Below are 21,612 nucleotides of genomic sequence, written 5' to 3'. Positions count from 1 at the left end.
TTCAAATGGACCTAAGAGTTGGACAATTTTTTCTACAAGACCCCACTGGTATGAACTGTATGAACTTAATTTTGGGATATCGTTATTCACAGCATAAGCATATGTTGTGAGAGCTTTTTGCTGTTCTGTGTTCCTTTTCAACATGTAATACGTTGAATTTCAACGAGTGAATACATCTTGAATTAATTTATGCTTCTTTAAATTTAGCTGCTCCTGTATTTCCATTAATTTGTAACTGCCGAAGCAGAATGACTGAAGTATTTTACAGTATTCCTACTAATTGTGACTGTAAACCACTACCAGTGACACCAGCTATCATATTTGCTCCAGAATATCACAGTATCAAACATGAAACTTTAATTTTTGAGATCTTATATTGTTCAACTCTTCACTGATCTATATCCCTGTATCAGAGCCTGAAAATGGAAGAATTCTTAGGATAGCCCTGTGTTATTCAACCTCATTTAAAAGCCAGTGGCCTGTAACACTCAGAAGTGGAGAATTATATGTAGTAGCTGTCCAAATATCAGTAGTTAAAGAAATGTTGGTGACTTTACCAAGGGATGTTTGAACTTTTTTTTTTTTTTTTTTACCTTTAATTATGGATCTTTAATTATGGAATTAAATAATGGATCTCTTTGGCCTTTTGGTCATTAATATCCCAAAGCTGCTTCTTTGTTAATATTGCTTATATAGTAGTTTGCACTTTAGCAGGAGGTTCAATGGTCCTGCTACTTCCTGAACATTCAGCATATGTCCTTTTCAACTTATCTAATGCTTCTGTTTCTTATGACATTTCTTCTGAATGGAACTTTTTTAGATGAATCATATATTTGTTGGTTGTAAACATTTTGGCTGTTTACCACCCCTTGATATGGTGGTATCACATATGCAAATTACATATGCAAACAGTTTTGTCCTTTGGATTTATCATAAAATACTTCCATGCCATCAAGGTTGCCACCACTCTTTTTCCTTCTAGCGTTAACCTATCTACCATTATGTTCACTTTGACAATTTCTTAAATTCAGAGCTATAGTGGAGGGTATACGCTATATACCCTCTGAATTTTTTTTTAGGTGAATAGCATAAATCTTCTGGTTTTTGAGACTTGAAAAAACACATATTATTAAAATATTTACTGAAAATTAAAAAATAAATTTATTAGAATTTGATTCCTAGGCAATACTTATAGTTTTATGCGACTTCTATGTGACCAAAGCGAATTCGATTAATAAGCCTCATATGCGCAGTATACTCTCTGCTTTTTGTAACATTCATAGAGTATACCTTCTGCTAATTTTACGACTACAGTACTGCTTAAATCTTAATAAAATTAATGTACAAAATAGTGTAATTGCATCATTTCAGAACATAGCCAACTACTTGAATAGTTATAGTTATAATAATAGTAATCGTGGAATGTGATGCAAGGAAGAAAGCATATGAGCTTATGTAGCATCAGCCAAAAAAATTAAAAAATCACACAATCATTCCCTCTAAATGTTTGTCCAGTTCCTCCTTAAATTTATTTAACCTATCAACTTCCACAACGACAGATGGAAGTTTGTTCCAGCAATTAACCACCCACTGGCTAAAGGCAAATTTCTGCACATCTATTCTACAGCTGTATTTCCTCAATTTGAATTTATGACCCCTTAGGTTTGTAATCTGAACAAGTGGAAGAATCCCATCAGAATTCAGTGTGCTCAACCCATTCAAGGCCTTATACACCTCCATCAGATCACCTCACAGGTGTCTAGTCTCCAGCCGCTGCAATTTGCAGAACTTAAGCCTCTCTTGGTAAGAGGATCCCTTCATTCCCCTCACCAATCTTGTTGCCCTTCTCTGTACATGCTCATATTTGTTGGTATAAATTATAAATTGGCATCATTAAGTATATCTCATATTGTGAATACCTTCACAACGAGTTGCCATGATGTTGCACAACCTCGAATAAGTAACACTTCACCATAGGAGAACACTATTGTTACTTATTCTCAGTGGATACCATCACCCATATGGCACCGTTTCAGAGCTTATTGGCTCCTCATCAGTGGTTCGGCAGGTACCCTGGTGTCGCAGTGATGACAACCCAGTTGTGAAGTATAAATCCAAAATATGAGAAATGCCAGATGGTGTGGAGTAATTTAGATTATATTATAGTTTAGGGCTAAAGCTTCAGGTTATGTAGAGTTTAACTAATGTAATTGCATCAGTTAGTGCAATTGCATCATTTCAGTACATAGCCAACTACTTAAATGGTTATAAATTGGCATCATTAACCATATCACATATTGTGAATACCTTTGCAATGAGTTGCCATGATATTGCACTACCTCAAATAAGTAACACTTCACCATAGGAGAACACTATTATTACTTATTCTCAGTGGATGCCATCACCCATATGTCACCTTTTCAGAGCTTATTACCCACTGATGAGAAGCTAATACGCTCCAAAACAGTGCCATATGGGTGAGAGTATCCAATAGTGTTCTCCTATGGTGAATTGTTACTTATTCAAGGTAGTGCAATATCATGGCAGCTCAATGTGAAGGTATTCACAATATGAGTATACTTAATGATGTCAATTTATAACTATTTAAGTAGTTGGCTATGTACTGAAATGATTCAATTGCACTAATTTGTACATTAGTTAAACTCTTTACATAACCTGAGGCTTTAGCCCTAAACTATCATAATCTTAATAAAATTTAATCTGAGAAAATTTTAAGAGGATTAGAAACACTAATGGATTAATAATGTGTACAAACAAACTGAATACAAAATGGGGAAAAGGTAAAGAAAGCCAACATGAAAACCACAGGAAGCTTACCAATAACACGCATCATCTGCTTACCAAGATGGCAGTCAGAAACTGCGGTAGCGTAGTTTGTTGAGCACGTTTCCCATAATTTTCTGTATTTCTCGTGTTGGCTTTCGTTCCAAATTTCCAGCATCCCCCTCTTAAACAACTTTTTCAAGTCCCAAGTTTGACAAAAATAACCATCAATATGTATTCTAGCACCATTATTGATACTGAAAATAACAAAATATCACTTCAATTTACCTATAAAACCATTAGAAATCATTAAACTCATTGGTGTTGAGTAGAATTATTGAACTCCCCTGCCCTGCTGTAAAACTCAAGTTTACGGTATACCCTGGCTGTGGCCAATGACCAGTTTTTAGCATTAGCATCGGTAGAGGCATATGATGCAAGAAAGCAGGCTTATGCAGCATCAGCCAAAAAAAAAAAAAAAAAAACACTTTCATTTCACCCCTCTGTTCATTCAAAATACCTGTCCAACTGAGTCTTAAATTTATTTAGGCTATCAACTTCCACAACAAGGGATGGAAGTCTGTTCCACCAACCAACCACCCGCTGGCTAAAGGCAAATTTCCGTACATCTATCCTACATCTGTCTTTCCTCAATCTGAATTTATGCCCTCTCAGGTGATTATTCTGAGCAAGGGGAAGAATCCCATCGGCATTGAGCATGCTCAAACCATTCAAGGCTTTATACACCTCTATCAGATCACCTCACCAGTGCCTAGTCACCAGACACTGTAATTTGCAAAACTTAAGTCTTTCTTCGTAAGAGCAACCCTTTGTTCCATTCAGTAATCTTGTTGCCCTTCTCTGTACTCGTTCCAGCAGCTCTACATCCTTCTTGAAATGAGGCCTCCAGACCTGTATACAGTACTCAAGGTTTGGCCTGACCATTGCCTTATACAAGGGAATAATCACCTCCTTATCCCTGCTAGAAAAATTCCTGTATATCATTGTCAAGACACCATGAGCTACTCTTGCAGCCCATCTGCACTGCTCAGAGAACTTCATATCTGCCTGCACAAAAATCTCCAGGTCCTTTTCATTCTCCACCACTGTCAGTGTAGTACCACAGAGTTGATACATTGCTCTGGGGTTGCTGTTTCCCATATGTAGTACTTTACATTTGTCAATGTTAAAATTCATTTGCCACCTTTCCGCCCGTCTGCTCAACCTTTCCAGATCCTGTTGCAGCAGCATAACGTCAATAGTGTCCTTAACAACCCTGCCAATCTTTGTATCGTCTGCAAACTTGGACATTAAGCTTCATATACCATCATCAGTATCATTTATTTTTTATTATTTAATTTTTTTTTTTTTTTTTTGGTAGTTGTTGGTGCATCGGCTTCTATGGCCATAATGCATCTCCCAAGGTTTTTGCAGTACTTTGATCCAAGCCCAAGGCGGGATTCGAACCCATGACCTTTGGGTTGCCAGGCAGGCACTTTACCCACCCGGATAGCCTGGTCGGCAATATCATTTATAAATACAGAAAACAATAATGGACCCAACACTGAACCCTGAGGGACTCCACTAATAACATTAGTCCACGATGAGCAGTGTCCATTGATTACCACTGTCTTCTTCCCCCCCCCACCCACACACAACCATCATTTTATCCATAGCAGCAATTTGACTCCAATGCCACACTGCTCCAATTTGTGCAGCAGTCTTCCATGTGCAACAGTATTAAAAGCCTTTCTAAGATCCAAATATATAATATCAAAGTTATTCCCTGCATCCAGTTCTTTTCTGACTGCATCATAGTATCCAGTCAAATTGCTCAGGCAAGACTTTCCCTTGACAAAACAATGCTGTGTCCGAGCTATAACTGAAGTCTTGTCTAGATGATCCTGCAGGGCTTCTTTAACCAGTGCCTCAATTAATTTTCCTGGAACAGAAGTTAAACTCACAGGTCTATAATTACTTGTGTCAGCCGTTGATCCTCCTTTGTGAATTGGGGTCACATTTGCACATCTCCAGTCTATTGGTACCTCCCCTGAGTCCAAAGAAGCCCTCATAATTATGGCTCAGGGTTTGCTTACTTCCTTTGCTGCCTCCTTTAATATAACTGGGTAGATCCCATCCACCCCAGGTGCCTTTTTTTATGTTTATCCTGAACAATTTCTCCTCCACTTTCCTCTCAGTTATTACAAAATCATCTAGCTCACTGCCAGAGTTTACTTCACCTCTGGCAGTCCCCTTCCTGAATAACTCCTCATGTGTGAATGTAGATGCAAAATATTCGCTTAGTTTGTTAGCCACCTGAGCAGGATCCTCAGCTGTTAAACCATCAATATCCCTTGGACCAATTTGATTCATCCCGTTCCATCTAGAGTTTACATAGGTAAAGAACTGTTTTCTGTTTTTCTTTGCATCCTTTGCCAAGGATTTCTCATAATCTGCCTTTGCCTGCCTAATCTCCTTTGTGACTTGGTTACAGACCAGCTTATATCTACCATAGGCTTCCATGTTACCCATTAATGTATATGTTTTTTTCTAGCAGGAATAAGGAGGTGATTATTCCCTTATATAAGGCAATGGTCAGACCACCCCTAGAGTACTGTATACAGGTCTGGAGGCCTCATTTCAAGAAAGATGTAGAGCTGCTGGAACGAGTACAGAGAAGGGCAACAAGATTAGTGAATGGAACAAAGGGGTGCTCTTACAAAGAAAGGCTTAAGTTTTGCAAATTACAGTGTCTGGAGACTAGGCACCAGCGAGGTGATCTGATAGAGGTGTATAAAGCCTTGAATGGTTTGAGCATGCTCAGTGCTGATGGGATTCTTCCTCTCGCTCAGAATAATCACCTGGGAGGGCATAAATTCAAATTGAGAAAGGACAGATGTAGGATAGACGTGCGGAAATTTGCCTTTAGCTAGCGGGTGGTTGGTTAGTGGAACAGACTTCCATCCCTTGTCGTGGAAGTTGATAGCCTAAATAAGTTTAAGGCTCAGCTGGATAGGTATTTTGAACGAACAAAGGGGTGAAGTGGAAGTGGGTTTTTTTTTTTTTTTGGCTGATGCTGCATAAGCTTGCTTTCTTCCATCGAATGCCTCTACTAATGCTAATGTATCCCATGCATTTTTCTTCTCTGCCATATATCTCATTAGTTCATCTGAAATCCATTTAGGCCTAAATCTTGAACAATAAGTTGGTATGTAAAGCCTAGTAGTTTCCAAGATAAGTTCTTTGAATGCTTCCCATTTTGAATTTGCTGTTGGTGACATCATCAGTTGGTCCCACTGTATAGAATCTAAATACTGTCTCAGACCATCGTAGTCACCTTTACAAAAGCAAAAACGCTTCGCTTTCCCCTGTGGTGAGCTGTGAATATTTTAACAATGGACTCGCACTTTTGCCGACTTTTTGATGTGAAACATCCTTTTGGAGGGGGGGGGTTACCAACCGAGTAAATCTGATCGGTCACGGAAGTGACGTCACTTCCATGACCGATCAGATTTACTTGGTTGGTAACCCCCCCCCTCCAAAAGGATGTTTCACATAAAACCATCTACCGCTCGTGCTTGGCAGACGCGCAACTCTTATTTTTTTTTTTTTACAACTAGGGAAATATAATGGATACATTTTTTTCATGATAAAATTTTAATATTGTGAATAAAAAATAACAAAAATATTTCCCATATTACAAATAACAAATTATCACAAAACATTCTAGAATATAAAAACAAATATTACATAAAACACAAACTGTTCTAGAAAAGGTACACAAAAATCACACATTACATGAAAAAAATATTGCACAAATATTCAAGAAAATTTTCTTTTAAAAATTGCCATATGAAATTTACTTCTTCATTAATATTGACATAATGATCCGGATCAAATTGAAGCAATGGTTTTCCATTTAGATGTATGGTCATCATAAGCTGCAACGTTTTTAATTTTCAACATTATTCATTCATTCACACGATATTATTCGTTACGCTGAAACGCTCAGTTTAAGCACTGCTAATCGCAATGATTGCAAAGATATTTCTGGCTTTCTTAATTGTAAAGGGAATTTCACTCGATTTTATAAATAAACTGTTTTCGACAAAATCTCTAAAATCATTAATTTTTATTTCATATTTTATCAGAAAACAAATTTCTTATTTGGTTTTCACAGTCTTGCCACCGAGACGAAAGTTCTTCCACGATTTCTGGTAGAATATGTTTAAAATTTCTTTCAGTAGTATGATTATTTTCTTTATTTAATTTAAAATAACCCTGTTGCATTAAAAACTTGTCACAAGGTAATTTTACTGTTCTTACTTTCGATTTTGATTCCTTCAAATTCTTTCCACTTCAACATGCTCTCAATTTTTCTTCATATTTTCCTTGAGAATTTTTCAAATTAGCAATAGCATTGATAGTTCGAATAATTAATTTATCTGCTTTTGCCATAGTGAATCTGTAAAGCTTCTGAAATGTAAGAGAGCTCCTGCAGGATGTCGATCATTAGTGCTAAATGGTTAAGAAATTCCAGATTTAAAAATCGCTTTAACAATCCCAAATAAAAATAAATTTTCTGTTTATACTCCAGGGCTATCACACAGTCAGAGGAGTTCACATGGTAGAGAGAATACAAGAAACAGCACCGTATTCAGCAGTCACGGTGCTTGAACCTGGGTCACTCAAGGCACGTATATTTATGCACTCGCATGCCTGACCACTGGGCTACGGTGGTCTTTGATTCAAAATGTTTGCACAATGTGGGATAATTCCCTTAACTCGCAATTACCGTTCGCAAGCTACAAGCTGCTCTTCGTAGCCCGAACACATGAACGATCTTTGTAGTTTCCACATCAAGTTCTTTAGCAATCATCCTTAATTCGCGCTAGTTTTTTGGATATTGGTAATAGTTTTTTTTATTTTTTTTTAATTTTATTTTTTTTATGAAACCCCCAAACATGAAAGGTATCAAAACCTATAGTACTTAGTACCATGCATGGGTTGAAGGAGAAGTATGGGGGGAGGGGGATGCCGGAAACTTTGCTCTAGAGACTAAATATGGGTTTCACCACTTCAAGCCTCCAATAAGCAAAGTGGTGGTATTTCACCTGTTGATGAAAGTCATCTACCTGTATGCCATTAATTTTAAAACATTTTCTACACAGTGAAAGGCTCAACAAAGTTTCAAAATCTGTCAACATTTCATCTTTCTAAAATTTATATAATATGTTAGTTTCTTCAATCCCCCCCCATACGTTGGTACTGTCACTAGTTCTTTGAATACTGCAAAATCTCAGAATCACTCAGATATTCAGCTACTGTGACCATGTAAACATAGACAGGAGAAATTTACTGGAAGGCATGGATCACTCACTTCTCCGAAAAACATACGCCCATTTATCGGAGTAAAGGGGAACCGCAACACAGGTTGACCAGAGGCTATTATCCATGTCGGGAATCTTCTTAATCCTCTGACTGGCTACGGAAAGCATATTAACTAGCACGACTTCTTGGAATGTGGCTGCATAAGTTTTACGGCCACCACTAACATTGTTGAACGTAATCCCTTTCACCCTTAATTTGCTCTTTCTAATTACCTAAAGGCCAGAGGTGAGAACAATGCATACAAAGTTGTCTCTCCTAATGTGTTCGTTACACGGAAATAATTTTCATTCTATGGAAAGTACTGTATTTAAAATTTAATTACCAAGGGAAATTTTAAAAAATTCGGTATAAAGAAGTTGGTTAAACAGAGGTCCAACTGTAATTAAATCAAAAATTAAGCAATTTTAAAATACATAACCAATCGATTGCGCCATTAAAATGCTGGGAATGGGCCCCCGTTTGCCCCACCGTAATTTCGGCTCTGGATACTCAATAATTGCGCATTTAGGATTTCATTTGTAAAATAAATGATCGTCTCAACAATGGGCTCGCAAATTTTTGAAAAAAATAACAATGGGCTCTCGTGAGCTCACTATAGTTCACCACTGCCTTTACCCCTGATGGTAGTTACCTCTTTTGAGTAAATCACAACTCAACACACTGTGATCACTGCCACCTAGTGGTTGATTTATCTGCAGATTCTTAATGCATGAAGAATCACTACTGATAATCAGATCAAGAGTATTACTCCCTCTAGTTGCCTCCCAAACATGCTGATGTAGAAAATAATCATCCAATAAATCCACAAAAGCCTTGCTAGTGTGTGAGTGACCAACCCACAAATTCCAGTCAATATCTGGGAAATTAAAATCCCCCATTATAAGACACTCTGATTTACTCACTCACTCTATTTCTCTCGCTCTATTGCCTTTCTATTTCTATTGCCTCACTCTATTTCTCTGCAAAATTGCTCATTGTACTCATCAGATTCATTAGGTCTATAACAGACTCCTACTCTCAATTTTGATCTCCCAATGCTTATGTCACACCAAACTGACTCGACACTGCACTGTCCAGCGATGTCGACTGGCTTCACTTCCTTGGATTTTATGTGTTTCTTAACTAATAGCATAACCCCTCCTCCCTTCCTATCCTGTCTATCCTTTCTGTACACATTGTACTCCCCAAATTCCAGTTCTGCATCCCTTATATCTGTGTGACACCACGTCTCTGATATCCCAACAATATCTGCCTTTGATGTTTTGAGCAATACCTCAAATTCATCAAATTTATTTACCAAACTCCTAGCATTGGTGTACACACAAGTATACATGCATCTGTTTCTTTTCTTAGCTACCCTAACACAATCCATTTGTTTACTTGTACCACAACGACTCCCAGCAGTCTCTGAGCGTACTGTCATTAGTTTCATTAACAACCCTGCCAACCTTCGTATTATCTGCAAACTTGACATAAGTTATTTATGTAGAATTTGGAAAAAAATATGCTTAGTTTTGAGTGATATGAGTTGGTAGTTTAGCTTATTACATTATTTTGTACTTATATGACAGTATTGAAATTCAAAGTATCAAATCAAAATATTGAATTAAAAAAATATATGGATGTATTATGCCTTTTATAATGTCCTTATTAATGATTTATTTTTAAAGTTATTTACAAATGCTTACTATTTGTAGAAGGGGGGAAACTGCTAATCATTTCTTCTGTTTTTTTCCCCCATTTAGAATCCTAAAGGCTTTACTCTTGACTTGTTGGATTTCCTTGGATCGCAAGCCCAGTATCTGTATTCTCTAATGGCTTTAGCAGAAACTAATGTGAAAGTAGAAAAGAGTCAGGACAGATTAACAAATGTAGAAATGGCTTTAGAAGCACTAAGAAATGTTATCAGGAATAATCCAGGTAAGAAGAGAGAGAATGTTCCTCAAGTCAAAAAAATTAGTCACTTCTGGTATGCAAGGCATAAACCAGATTGAACACATTTATCTTCTGTGCTAGTTTGCATACAGCACTGAAATTAGTATAAGGTTAACCCATTAGTTCTATTTTCAGGTATGCCAGCTGCGACTGAAGAAGCAAATGTTTCCACCACTAAAGATAGGGTTGCAGAAAAGGTGTTGGAACTTGGCCAAAAAAGAGTGATAGCATTTGGAAAGTCTATAGAAATGTTAGCTTGTTAATGAAATTGCTGAATTTTCTTTTGTTTCAGAAAGAGCACTGATAATAGTTTAAGAATGGTTGAAATCAACCAGAAATCAGTGTCAGAACCTTGGTAGAAAATCTGGATGAACTTTATTATGATCCGTGATGAATATCACTTCTACTAAATGAAAAATGATTTAAAAGAAGACAAAAACTGCTGCAAAAGGTTAATGAAGAACCTCACCAATTTCTGAGAAACCACTGTGAAGAAAATTACATTACATGGGGCTAAAAGGCATAAAAAGTGGAGTGTTCATGATTGGAAAGCTGTACTGATTGAATTCAAATTTTTCTTCTACTCTATTGATGCCAGCACCAAGTTGACAGAAGAAGCTGAGAGGCATTTCATTCAGACTGTGTGCAAGGTGTTGTTGTTGTACAAGCTAGTGGTGGATCAATGATGCTATCAGGATGTTTTAACTATGAGCTGAGTTACCTACTTGGCATACCAACCAGAATGAATCAGGCTAATGAGCCTGATCTTTAGGCAATTGAGGTAATTAGAAAGTGTGAATTAAGGGTGAGAGGAATTACCATTTCACAATGTTAGTGGTGTCCATAAAACCTATGCAGTTACATACCAAGAAGTCTCACTAGTCAATATGCTCTTCATAGCCAGTCAGAGGATTAAGAAGATTCACGACACGGATAATAGCCTCTGGTCAACCTGTGTTGTGATTCCCCTTTACTCCGAGAAACAGGCATATGTTTTTCAGAGAAGTGAGTGATCCACGCCTTCCAGTACATTTCTCCTGTCTATGTTTACATGGTCACAGTAGCTGAATATCCATGTGATTCTGGCATTTTGCACAGTATTCAAAGAACTAGTGACAGTAGTTCATAAACTTTACGAAGATGAAATGTTAGCATATTTTGAAACTTCGTTGAATCTTTCACTGTGCAGAAAATGCTCTAAAATATAATGGCATACAGGCAATAATTAAAAAAAAAAAAAACAGCTGTAAGCATTATATCACCAATCACCAAAAAACCAGTGCAAATTAAGGATGATTGCTAAAGAACTTGATGTGGAAACTATAAAGATCGGTCGTGTGTTCGGGCCACAATGAGTAGCTTGCAGACATCACTTGTGCGTTGGTACAAAGTAGGAATCATCCTGCTTTCTGCAAACATTTTTAATCAGAAGTTAAATATTCCGGATTATTATAACAGACTTTTAAATCTGGAATCTCTTAACGATTTAGCACTAATGATCGACATCCTGCAGGAGATCTCTTATCTTTTAGAAGCTTTACAGAATCACAATAGTAAAAGCAAATAAATTACTTATTCGAACTATCAATGCTATTGCTAATTTGAAAAATTCTGAAGGAAATTATGAAGCTAAAATTAAGATCACGTTGAAGTGGAAAGAATTTGAAGGAATCAAAATCAAAAGTAAGAACACATTTACACAAAATTAACTCGTGACAAGTTATTAAATGCATTGTTTTATCCTTAAAGGATGTCATTAATGCAACATAGTGATTTTAAATTAAATAAAGAAAATAATGATACCATTGACAACGAGGAATTGAAAGAAATTTTAAACTTATGCTACCCAAAATCGTGGAATAAGAAAGAACTTTCGTCTTGGTGCAAAACGGTGAAAACCGAATAAGAAATTTAAGTATTTTGATAAAATCTGAAATAAAAATTAATGATTTTAGAGATTTTGTCAAAGACAGTTATCTTTAAAATAGAGTGAAATTCCCTTTTCAGTTACGAAGGCCAGAAATATCATTGAAACCACTGTGATTAGCAGTGCTAAAGCTGAGCAAGCTTTCAGCATAATGGATAATATTTTATCATTTTTTTTTTTTTTTTTTATATATGAAAACCCCAAACACGAGAGGTATTAGAACCTGTAGTACAGTGCATGGGTTGGACAGTGAGAAGATGAAAGAAGATACTTGTTTACATTGGACTTCAACTTCTGTTGACTGTAATTTTCAGAAAATACATACATATGTAGGACTTGCGAGTTTGAAGTTGGACAATAAATGGATGTTGGCTGCTGGCAGCTCATAATCGGACTGATCATGAGCCGAAAGAGAGAGAGTGAGAATTATAGAATCCAATTCATAAGAACAGTGCCATGGAAGTATCTGTAGAAAAGGCATGCAGCAGAAACATTACGTCTCAGAGACAGAATGGAGAAAGACTGTTAGAGATGAGTCATTAATTAACCTAACTGCCCTCTTCTGAATGGAATCTAGCAGCTTGAGAGATGTTTTGGGAGCATCAACCCAGATGTGGGAACAATATTCCATGGTAGGGCGGATTTGTGATTTGTACAGAATGAACAGCTGTTTGGAAGAAAAGTAACGTTGAGAGCGAAAGAGAAAACCATGTTTTTTAGATGCAGAGGAAGCAATATTTGTAATGTGCTTATGCCAAGAGAGATTAGAAGTCAGGGTAATCCTCAAAAGAGATATATCATTTTGCCTAGAAATCGGAGTGTCACCAAAGATAAGCATAGGAGCAGAAGAATCCTTTTTCGAGATATAAGACAAGACTAACTTTTAGAAGGATTAAAATCAACTAATTAGTCTTTGCATTTAAGAAATTTGTAGCAGATATTTGAGAATTTGAAGCTGACTGAGCAGGGTAAGGTTTTGCAAACTGGAAAGTGGAATGTAATGTGCTCTCATCGGCAAAACTATGGATAGGATTTCCAGTCAATGGAAGAAGATCATTAATATACAAGAGGAAAAGAGTTGGGGGGAAAGAACTGAACCTGAGGGAACATTAGCATTAGTGGAGAAATTAGAAGACAGAGAGCCAACTACCATCACCCTTAGTGAATGTGTGGAGAGAAAATTGGATAACAATTACAAAAAACAAACCATAAGATGTAAGCTTGTTTAGAAGACCTTGATGCCAAACACAATCGAAAGCCTTTGAGATGTCAAGATCAACTGTTTGTGTTTCACAGAATTTTTCCATTGAATTTGTCCATAAATGGGTAACATAAGCCAGATTATCACCGCTGGATCCACACTGGCGATCTTGATCAGACGAAAGATTTCTAGATAGTTTAAGAGTTGGCGGTTAATTGATTATTTCTCCATTACTTTGGAAAGGGTAGAAGTAATTGCAATGAGACGATAATTAGATGGGAGGGATTTTTCACCCTTTTTAGGAACTGGCTAATTTGCACAGTTTTTTCTTCTTTTTATCTGCATACATCTCTTTATAACATCGAATGCCATTTTGCAATGCCTACCTTACTCTTATACCTCGTTTGATGTTTGGATCTGCTGTCATTATCAATTCACAAACTTCATCTACTTTAGCAATCAACGTTGAAAATTCATCATTTGTGAATTCTTTCGTGGATGTAACATTTTCTTCTTCTTGATTTTCTTCTTCATATAAGTTTAAGATTATGACCTTGCTGATGAAAGACTTATGGAAATTGAGCATTGCTGCTCAATTTCCATAAGTCTTTCATCAGCAAGGTCATCGGAATGAGAGTCAATGCATTGACGCACACTGTCACAATCCAAGGTGATCTTTCCCAAACTGCACAATGTTTTCAGAAACTATTTTGATTTGAGATTCGAAACTGGTACAATTAACATTGGTGCAATTCGATAAAAGATTTTTCCAAACAGCTCTCATGTTGTTCGCAGTTACTTCAAGCCATGATCACATATGTTTTCATTGGCATTTTTATATTGTAGCATTTCCAAAATTCACATAAAGATATGGCATTTTCCCCCATTGTTACATTAATGGCTTTTCCAAAGGTACATCTCAAATAAAAAGCCTTAAATGTGGCATGATGCCCTGATCCATTGGTTGTAACAAAGAAGTTGTATTCGGTGGCAGAAAAATAACACTGACATTTCTGTTCAGATCCGTAAGAGAAGTAGGATGACCTGGTGCATTGTCTAATAGTAACAGAATTTTAAAATCCATATTATTTTCTTTGCAATAGCAGTTTAACTGCAGGGCAAAAATAATTTACAAACCAAGAGCTGTTTTGTTACCCAGGCTTTCCTATTTGACTGCCATATAACAGGAAGAGTATTTTTTGAAAAGGTTTTTAGAACCCTTTGATTTTCTGATTTATATTACCAGCATAGGCTTTAATTTAAAGTCACCAGATGTGTGTCCACCTAGTAAAAGGGTTAATCGATCTTTGGCAGCTTTATATCCTGGTTGGGTTGATTTTTTTTTTTTCTGCCAAATAAGTGCATGATGGCATCTTCTTCCAAAATAATCCCATTTCATCCATGTTGAAAATTTGTTCATCCTTGTAACCATTATCTTCAATCAGTTTTTTTAGATTTGTCACAAAATCTTGCAGCTGCTTCATTGTCAGCACTAGCACTCTCACCATTAAGTCGAACATTGTGGAGCCCCATACGTTTTTTAAACCTGTAAAACCACCACGGCTTGCACCTTGCCATTTTCTTTTGTTAGTAGTGAATAGAGACTGCTTGCTTTAGCTTGAATTGTCATCTGACTTAAGGGAATTCTTTTCTGGTTATAGTCTTCAATCCATAACATTAACAGACGTTCCATTTCAGAGCTACAATTTTTAACAATCATTTTTGACATATAAGATGCTGTTGCCATTCCATTTTCTTTTATTTTATCTTTATTCTTTAGAAGTGTTTGTACCAATGATTCATTCATATTCTTGTCCCGTGCTATCTTAGCATATGATGCACCATTTTCATATTGTTTTATAATTTCTAGTTTATCATCTAGTGTCAACCATTTACGTTTAGAAGAACACTCAGCGCCATTACATTTCTTCTTTCCACTCATATTTGCTTATAAAGGTGTAACGTTTTTAAAAATAATCTTTAATAAAAATACACAGCGAAAAATATTTGTACAGCTTACGCACAGTCAACGACCTCACCGCTTGGAATCTAGAGTTTACTAATGTGTGAATGGTAGCAGAGTCCGTATATAATGGGAGTTGCGATAACAGTCAGCGTGACCTTGAATCCATAATGCATTGACCTACGTGCTGGCATTATAATACATACATACATACATACATATCAAATGAATTGGTGCCTACCGCAGTTGTTTATTTATTTATTTTTTTACAATTTGTAAACCCCACTGTAGCGAAACCCTAAGTATTCCTGTACTTTCTATTTAGATTTGAATCAATATCTTCTGTTCTCTTTACAGACTCCTTGTTGAAAAAACACAGATATATTGCAACAACACCTATAAAAATTATGCAACTGTGCTGGTAAATGGCAATTGAGGCTTAAAATTGTTAAATACAAGGTACTGCATATGGGTATTTGTAATCCCAGAATAACATACCAAATGGGTGATACCACACTCAGAGTGGTGGACAACAAAAAATACCTACGAATAATTGTACATCCTGATATGAAGTTCTCTGAGCACTTCAGACATGCTGCTTGGACAGTTCATGGGGTTTCAGTGCTATGCATTTTGCAAGCAAGGACAAGAAGGTGGTCATCCTGTTGTATAAGGCACTGGTTTGGCTACATCTTTAGTATTGCATACAGGTCTGTAAACCTTATTTTAGCAAGTTTGTAGATCTGTTGGAATGGGTGCAGAGAAGAGTAACAAGGTCGGTTAGGGATGCAAAATGGCACTCTTACCAAGAAAGACTTCGGTTTTTCTGCAAATTGCAGTTCTTGTTAACTAAGCGCCTGTGGGAAGACCTTGGTTAAATGCCTCAGCATTTAGCCAAGTTATTTGGCTAAATGCTGAGGCATTTAACCAAGTATAAATATATACTTGACAGCAGTACGTCTGTCAAGATACTTGACAGCAATATGTATGCAAACAATTTAGCAAAGACTATCCAAATAAATAAAGAGCAGTGTTTACTGAAGAGCTCCTTAGATTAATATTTGTAATAAATATTTATGTGGAATAACCTAATTTTAATCTAATTTTATGACATTTCTAATATATATATAGAGAATATTATTTATAATATTATTTCAGTAAACTATAATTTTTGTATCAACAGAATAAACCCTTCACAAAAATAATAATACATAAAATGTAAGGTGCCTCTGTAGCCAGGTGGGAAGGAGCAGCAGTGCGTAGCACACGCTTCTTGATTAAACCGGGGTTCGAGCCCATCACCACCAAATACGGAGGATGTGGAAAGGTCAGGGAATGACCACTGCATATCCCCGGAGCAATATGGCCTTAGTTGCTAATGCTCCTAAAAAAACAAATAACAAACATAAAATGTAAAAACTGATGCACTTTGTATAATTGCCAGTGTCTTTACTCACTTGGAGAGAACATGGCAAAAAAAATTGCAAGAGTGATGTGCGCAAGTGAAGTGCAACATACAAGCCATGAACAGCTTGTCACAACTTTTTATTGTCACTGCTGACCAGGCTAGCTGGGTGGGTAAAGTGCCTGCCTGGCAACCCAAAGGTCGCAGGTTCGAATTCCACCTCGTGCTTGGATATTACGACAGTGTCATACTCTCTAGTTGGACCTCACAGCCACTATACACGAAGGAAGCAGGAAAAAACTGGTTCCTTCGTATATTGCTCATGTCATACGATAAAAAAATAATTCAGCCCAATGTAAAAAAATAATTCTGCCCAATTTAACTGCTTGATTATCATTAAATATATTATTAATTCTACTTTATGTGCTGAAACTGTTCTTCGGAACCCACTTTAAAACTCCAGTTAATTGGCTTTCATTGTAGTGAGTAAAAGTGATGAAAGGTGATGAGAGTAAAAATTAAAAGAAGGCACCTGTTAAATTTTTTTATAAGTGTCTATTATCCTAATTTATACCAGAAGGTAGCAGTTTGTTGAGGGTTATTCAGAGGATCAATAGGCTATTTTGTTAATGAAATTGAACAGAGTGCACCAGACAAATCAGTGCATCTGACTTTTAAATAGAAATCTGGATTTAATCATGCAATTTGTAACAGATATCACACCTAATGTTAACCATTTAGTTTTTGCTATACAAGCTCTACAATCACTTTATTTAGTTATTTTTATTTTATGATAATAATTAAACAAGTTTGTGTTGGATTTATTAAATTATTTCCTTACATAAGTATATTATATTTTGCAACTAAAAATTCTGTTATTATATACTATTTAAGAATTATATAAAGCCCATTTCATTCTATAGTTTGAAGATGAAGAACAAAATGATAATGTGGCCCTATCAGGATAAAATGTTGTGCATCATTGGTATAAAGAATACTTGTTGATTTGCTCTCTGACTGTTCTTCAATTCTAAAAAAAATCAGCACTGAAAAAACAGAGGTCAGAGTAATACCAGTTGAATACAAAATTTCTTTGTCAACACAAAAATAGATATTTGATACTATTTTTTTGGCATGCTTTTTTAAATTTCACACCCACTTCAAGTCTCAGTAACCTATTGAAAGCTCTTACTGAACATGAAAGTTAAGTTTTTAACAACAGCATGCTAAAATCAACTGTCTCTACTGAATGCAAAAATGTTCACCGAATTTCTTTGCATTAAATGGTTAAAAATATCTCATTTCATCTTTAGTGCAGTATAACTGCACGGTTTTGGGAATGGTATCTGTATGTATCTTTTTGTATTACAGTTGAAATTAAATAGTTTAGAGAAAAAGGAGTTCACTATATTCATTTTCTATTAGAAAATGAAAATGAATCATTTAATTAAAAAAAAAAAGAACAAACACCTTATAATGCAGAGCATACATTAACTAACTTGGTTCTCATTCATTCTGTTCCACTAGTAGTCACTGAAGAGTTGTCATTAAGTATGCATTGTTTAGTTGTCATTAATTATGCATACCTTTTATATCCTACTTTTAGCTGGTACTTCTCAAGAGCAAAGTGTCCCAGTACATATTAGAAGATAGTGTAGAACTTTGTCTAATGTAAAATAGAAAGACATATCCCTTTCCGCTAAAGTAACTATAAACATTATGGTTTTTTAATGTCGACCTTTCTGCTCACTAGGTTTCCTGGACATTTCCAGTTGTCTCATTTGGTTTATTTATGGGATGTAATGTAAAGTCTTTTAATGTAAAGTTAGCTGTAGAAGAATTAAAACGATTGCATATTTTTTAACTTTTTTAGGAGTAGAAATACAGTGTATTGGACACTTCAAACTACTGTTTAGTCTCTTGAGGTTGGATGGTTGTAACAAAGTACAAGCTATGGCCATTGATGTAAGTTTTCAGCATAGAAATTCTCTCACTTAAGTTTGCTTACAAAATTTGGATTAAAATTTTGCTTGAAATATGCTCTTGTTACTTTCTTATTTGTTTTTTAATGTAACCAAAAAATACATATACAGTTATGGTTTTCTAAGATGTCTTATTTCAAAGAACTTCTAGCCCAATCTGTGAACTCATTGAACTGAACATAACAGTAGAAAAACAAAAAGGTTTGTCTTTTCCCATGTAAAAGTTTGAGGTTTGGCAATAAAGTTCCCGAACTGGTGCTATTGCAGTCATGTTCAATGAGTTGAAAATAAACGAAAGTGGTATGTTGCAGTTTAAACCTCCTTCCACAACAGATAGTAGTACAGAGATTGTTCAGTAGCTGACAGCTTGCAAGTAACAACTGGTTTCGTTGGTAGTGTTAACATTCTGTGTCACAATTTTGCAATGGAGCAACAAATGAACATCAGATTTTGCTTTAAACTGGGAAAATCTGCAACAGAAATGTATCAAATGTTAAAAACTGTTTGTGGTGATGAAACATTGTCGTACCAGTGTGTTTGAATGGCATAAGCAGTTCAAAGATGGACGTGAGGATGTTCAAATTGGTCATCATTACCATATAGTAACGATGACCAATCACTAGTCATGCTATTCATATCTAGCGTGTCAGTATGGTTCATCCCTTTCCTTTTAGTTAATATTAACAAAAAATTCTTTGCTACTTTTTTTGCATTTTTAGCCAAAGACTTTATCTTATGCCTTAACTTGCCCTTAATGACTGGATTGCAAACTACTTTGTGTACCCTGCATAATTTCTAATCATGCTGTGTGTTTTCATCTGTGACACTAGTCTGATTAGTTTGTGACATCCATTTAGGTCTTGAATATATACCTTTGTTTTGACATCCATTTAGGTTTGAACAATGTCTCTTAGTTGTTATAAAAAGCCTAATAACTTTTGTGATTACTTCCTTAATGCTGCTCATTTAGAAATTGCTGTAGCTGACATAATCAGCTGGTCCCACTTCTTTACCTTGATATTCTTAATGCATGAGGAGTCACAGAGGCCGCCGTAGCTCACGGGTGCATAAGCACACGTGCCTTGAGTGACCGGGGTTCAAGCCCGTGACTACTGAATACGGTGCTGTTTCTTGTAATTAATCTGTCTATCTTGTGAACTTCTCTGACCGTTTGGTCGTCCCGGAGTATAAACAGAAAATTTATTTAAATTTATTTAATAATCAGATCAAGAGGCTTGTTGCCTTCTAGCATGCTGGTGTAGAAAACAGTCATACAATAAATCCACAATATTTATGCTACTGTGTGAGTGACCAACCTACAAGCTCCAATTGATATCTGAAATATTTAAAATCTCCCATTATAAGACATTCTGATTAACTGGCCCACCCTCCTACCATTGTTTTGGTGCATAATGGCCTTTAGCTGCTGTTGCACTGAAAAACCTCTAGTAACAACTAGCCCACCCAGTTTGTTTAATTTAGTCCTCAGATTCATTTGGTCTACAACACACTCCCACTGTCATTTTTGTCTTCTCAGTGCCTACGTCACACCAAACCAACTCATCATTGCACTGTCCTTCCATACAAACCATTTGCACTGCATTAGACTCTAAGTTAACCAAGAGCGTAATTTAATACCCTCTTCTTCCCCATCTGTCTGTTCTTTCTGACCTTATTCGAAATCTACATCGCTTATGTCTGAGTAGTGCCATATTAGTGGCATCATGTCTGTGATAACAGTCTGCCTTTGATGAACTTGTAATTCAAAATCATCAAATTTGTTTGCTATACTCTTAGAAGAAGTGTATTCAAATATACATGCACCTGTTTCTATTCTTCGCAACCATGATACAGTTCCCAATACAGTCCGTGTATTGGGAACTTGAAGTCCTCATGTGCTTGTCCCCGAAGACTTCAAGCAGGCTTTGCAGCCCCCAATACCATGCTTTTCAGGCTGCTGCATGTCCCAATAAAAGCAGTACAAGAATCACTTTCACCTCTCCCTGCAACTGTTAATCTGTTAGTCTTGTGTATCGCTCCTGCCCCCTCCCATGCTAAGTTTTTCAAACCCACCTCAGTGCATCAATATCATTAAGAAATATTATTGCACCCCTTCTTCTGTTCAAGTGTATCCTGTCCCTGTAAAAACAGTCTTCTGTTAATATGCACAGACCATGCTGGACAAAAGTTCTACCCCATGAGTCTTGCACAGTCTCTCCACCACCAAATTGACAAGGCTCTCATCATGTACTCTCTCTCATATCGTGTCTGGGTAGAATTGCAAATGCCTTTTCAAATCCTTTTTCTTTTTCTCAACGTTGCCCTGTACTTGTTAAGTAAGTCCTCAGGTTTCCTACTCTTAATATCATTAGATCTTCATCATGTTCTTTTGCCTCATCTTCATCATGAACTTTTGCTCTGGCAGCCATTAGCCTTGTCCTGTTCCACTATTCTTTTTATAAAGTATATTTTCCATTTTCCTGACAGTAGATTCACTGACATTATCTACTTGTGAGTTCAGTGCATTCTGTAGTATACGATGCCATTTTCATGGCATCCAGCATTATGCTGGATAATAGGTCTACGAGAGACCTGCTTTCTGTAGTTCTCTTTCGAGCTAAAACATTCCTATTGTTTTGAGACTTTGCTCTCCTGTTCTTGTTTGAGGTATAATTTTAGTCAAATTTTAATTTAAAAATACCACACATACACACTAAAAGTATATTATTAATTAGTATTATTATGTACTAAAAGTGTATAATAATTCTTCATTATTCACAGTGACTCCAATATGTACTGCTGTTATTATTATTCAAAATAACACTGTTGACTGCTTAGAACCAAATATAAAAAAATATGCTAATTTGTGTGATTAGTACTTTCAAACTATTTATTTATTATATTGCACTAATTTGCTCCATTTCCTGCCAAATCAACAATCAGTTTCTGCTACTTCCTTTCTTTGCAGATATTTGAGTGGCATTCTACTGAATTTTCACCTGTAATTCCACCTCTTTCTTACTA

At 36.1% G+C, this 21,612-nt stretch overlaps 1 protein-coding gene across 1 annotated transcript in view; it reads left to right on the top strand.

Moving 5' to 3' along the window:
• Positions 1–21,612, top strand: part of Rme-8 (receptor mediated endocytosis 8) — a 699,549-nt gene that overhangs the window by 526,086 nt on the left and 151,851 nt on the right. The window contains exons 41-42 of the mRNA XM_090387774.1: positions 9,921–10,095; positions 18,480–18,571. Coding sequence (XP_090243900.1) covers positions 9,921–10,095; positions 18,480–18,571 — 267 coding nt within the window. The remainder of the gene's footprint in view (positions 1–9,920; positions 10,096–18,479; positions 18,572–21,612) is intronic.

The sequence above is a fragment of the Mastigoproctus giganteus genome, chromosome 13, assembly GCF_048544385.1.
Source record: "Mastigoproctus giganteus isolate SK-2022 chromosome 13, ASM4854438v1, whole genome shotgun sequence".
NCBI lineage: Eukaryota > Metazoa > Arthropoda > Arachnida > Uropygi > Thelyphonidae > Mastigoproctus > Mastigoproctus giganteus.
This window is presented reverse-complemented; position numbering and strand designations above follow the sequence as displayed.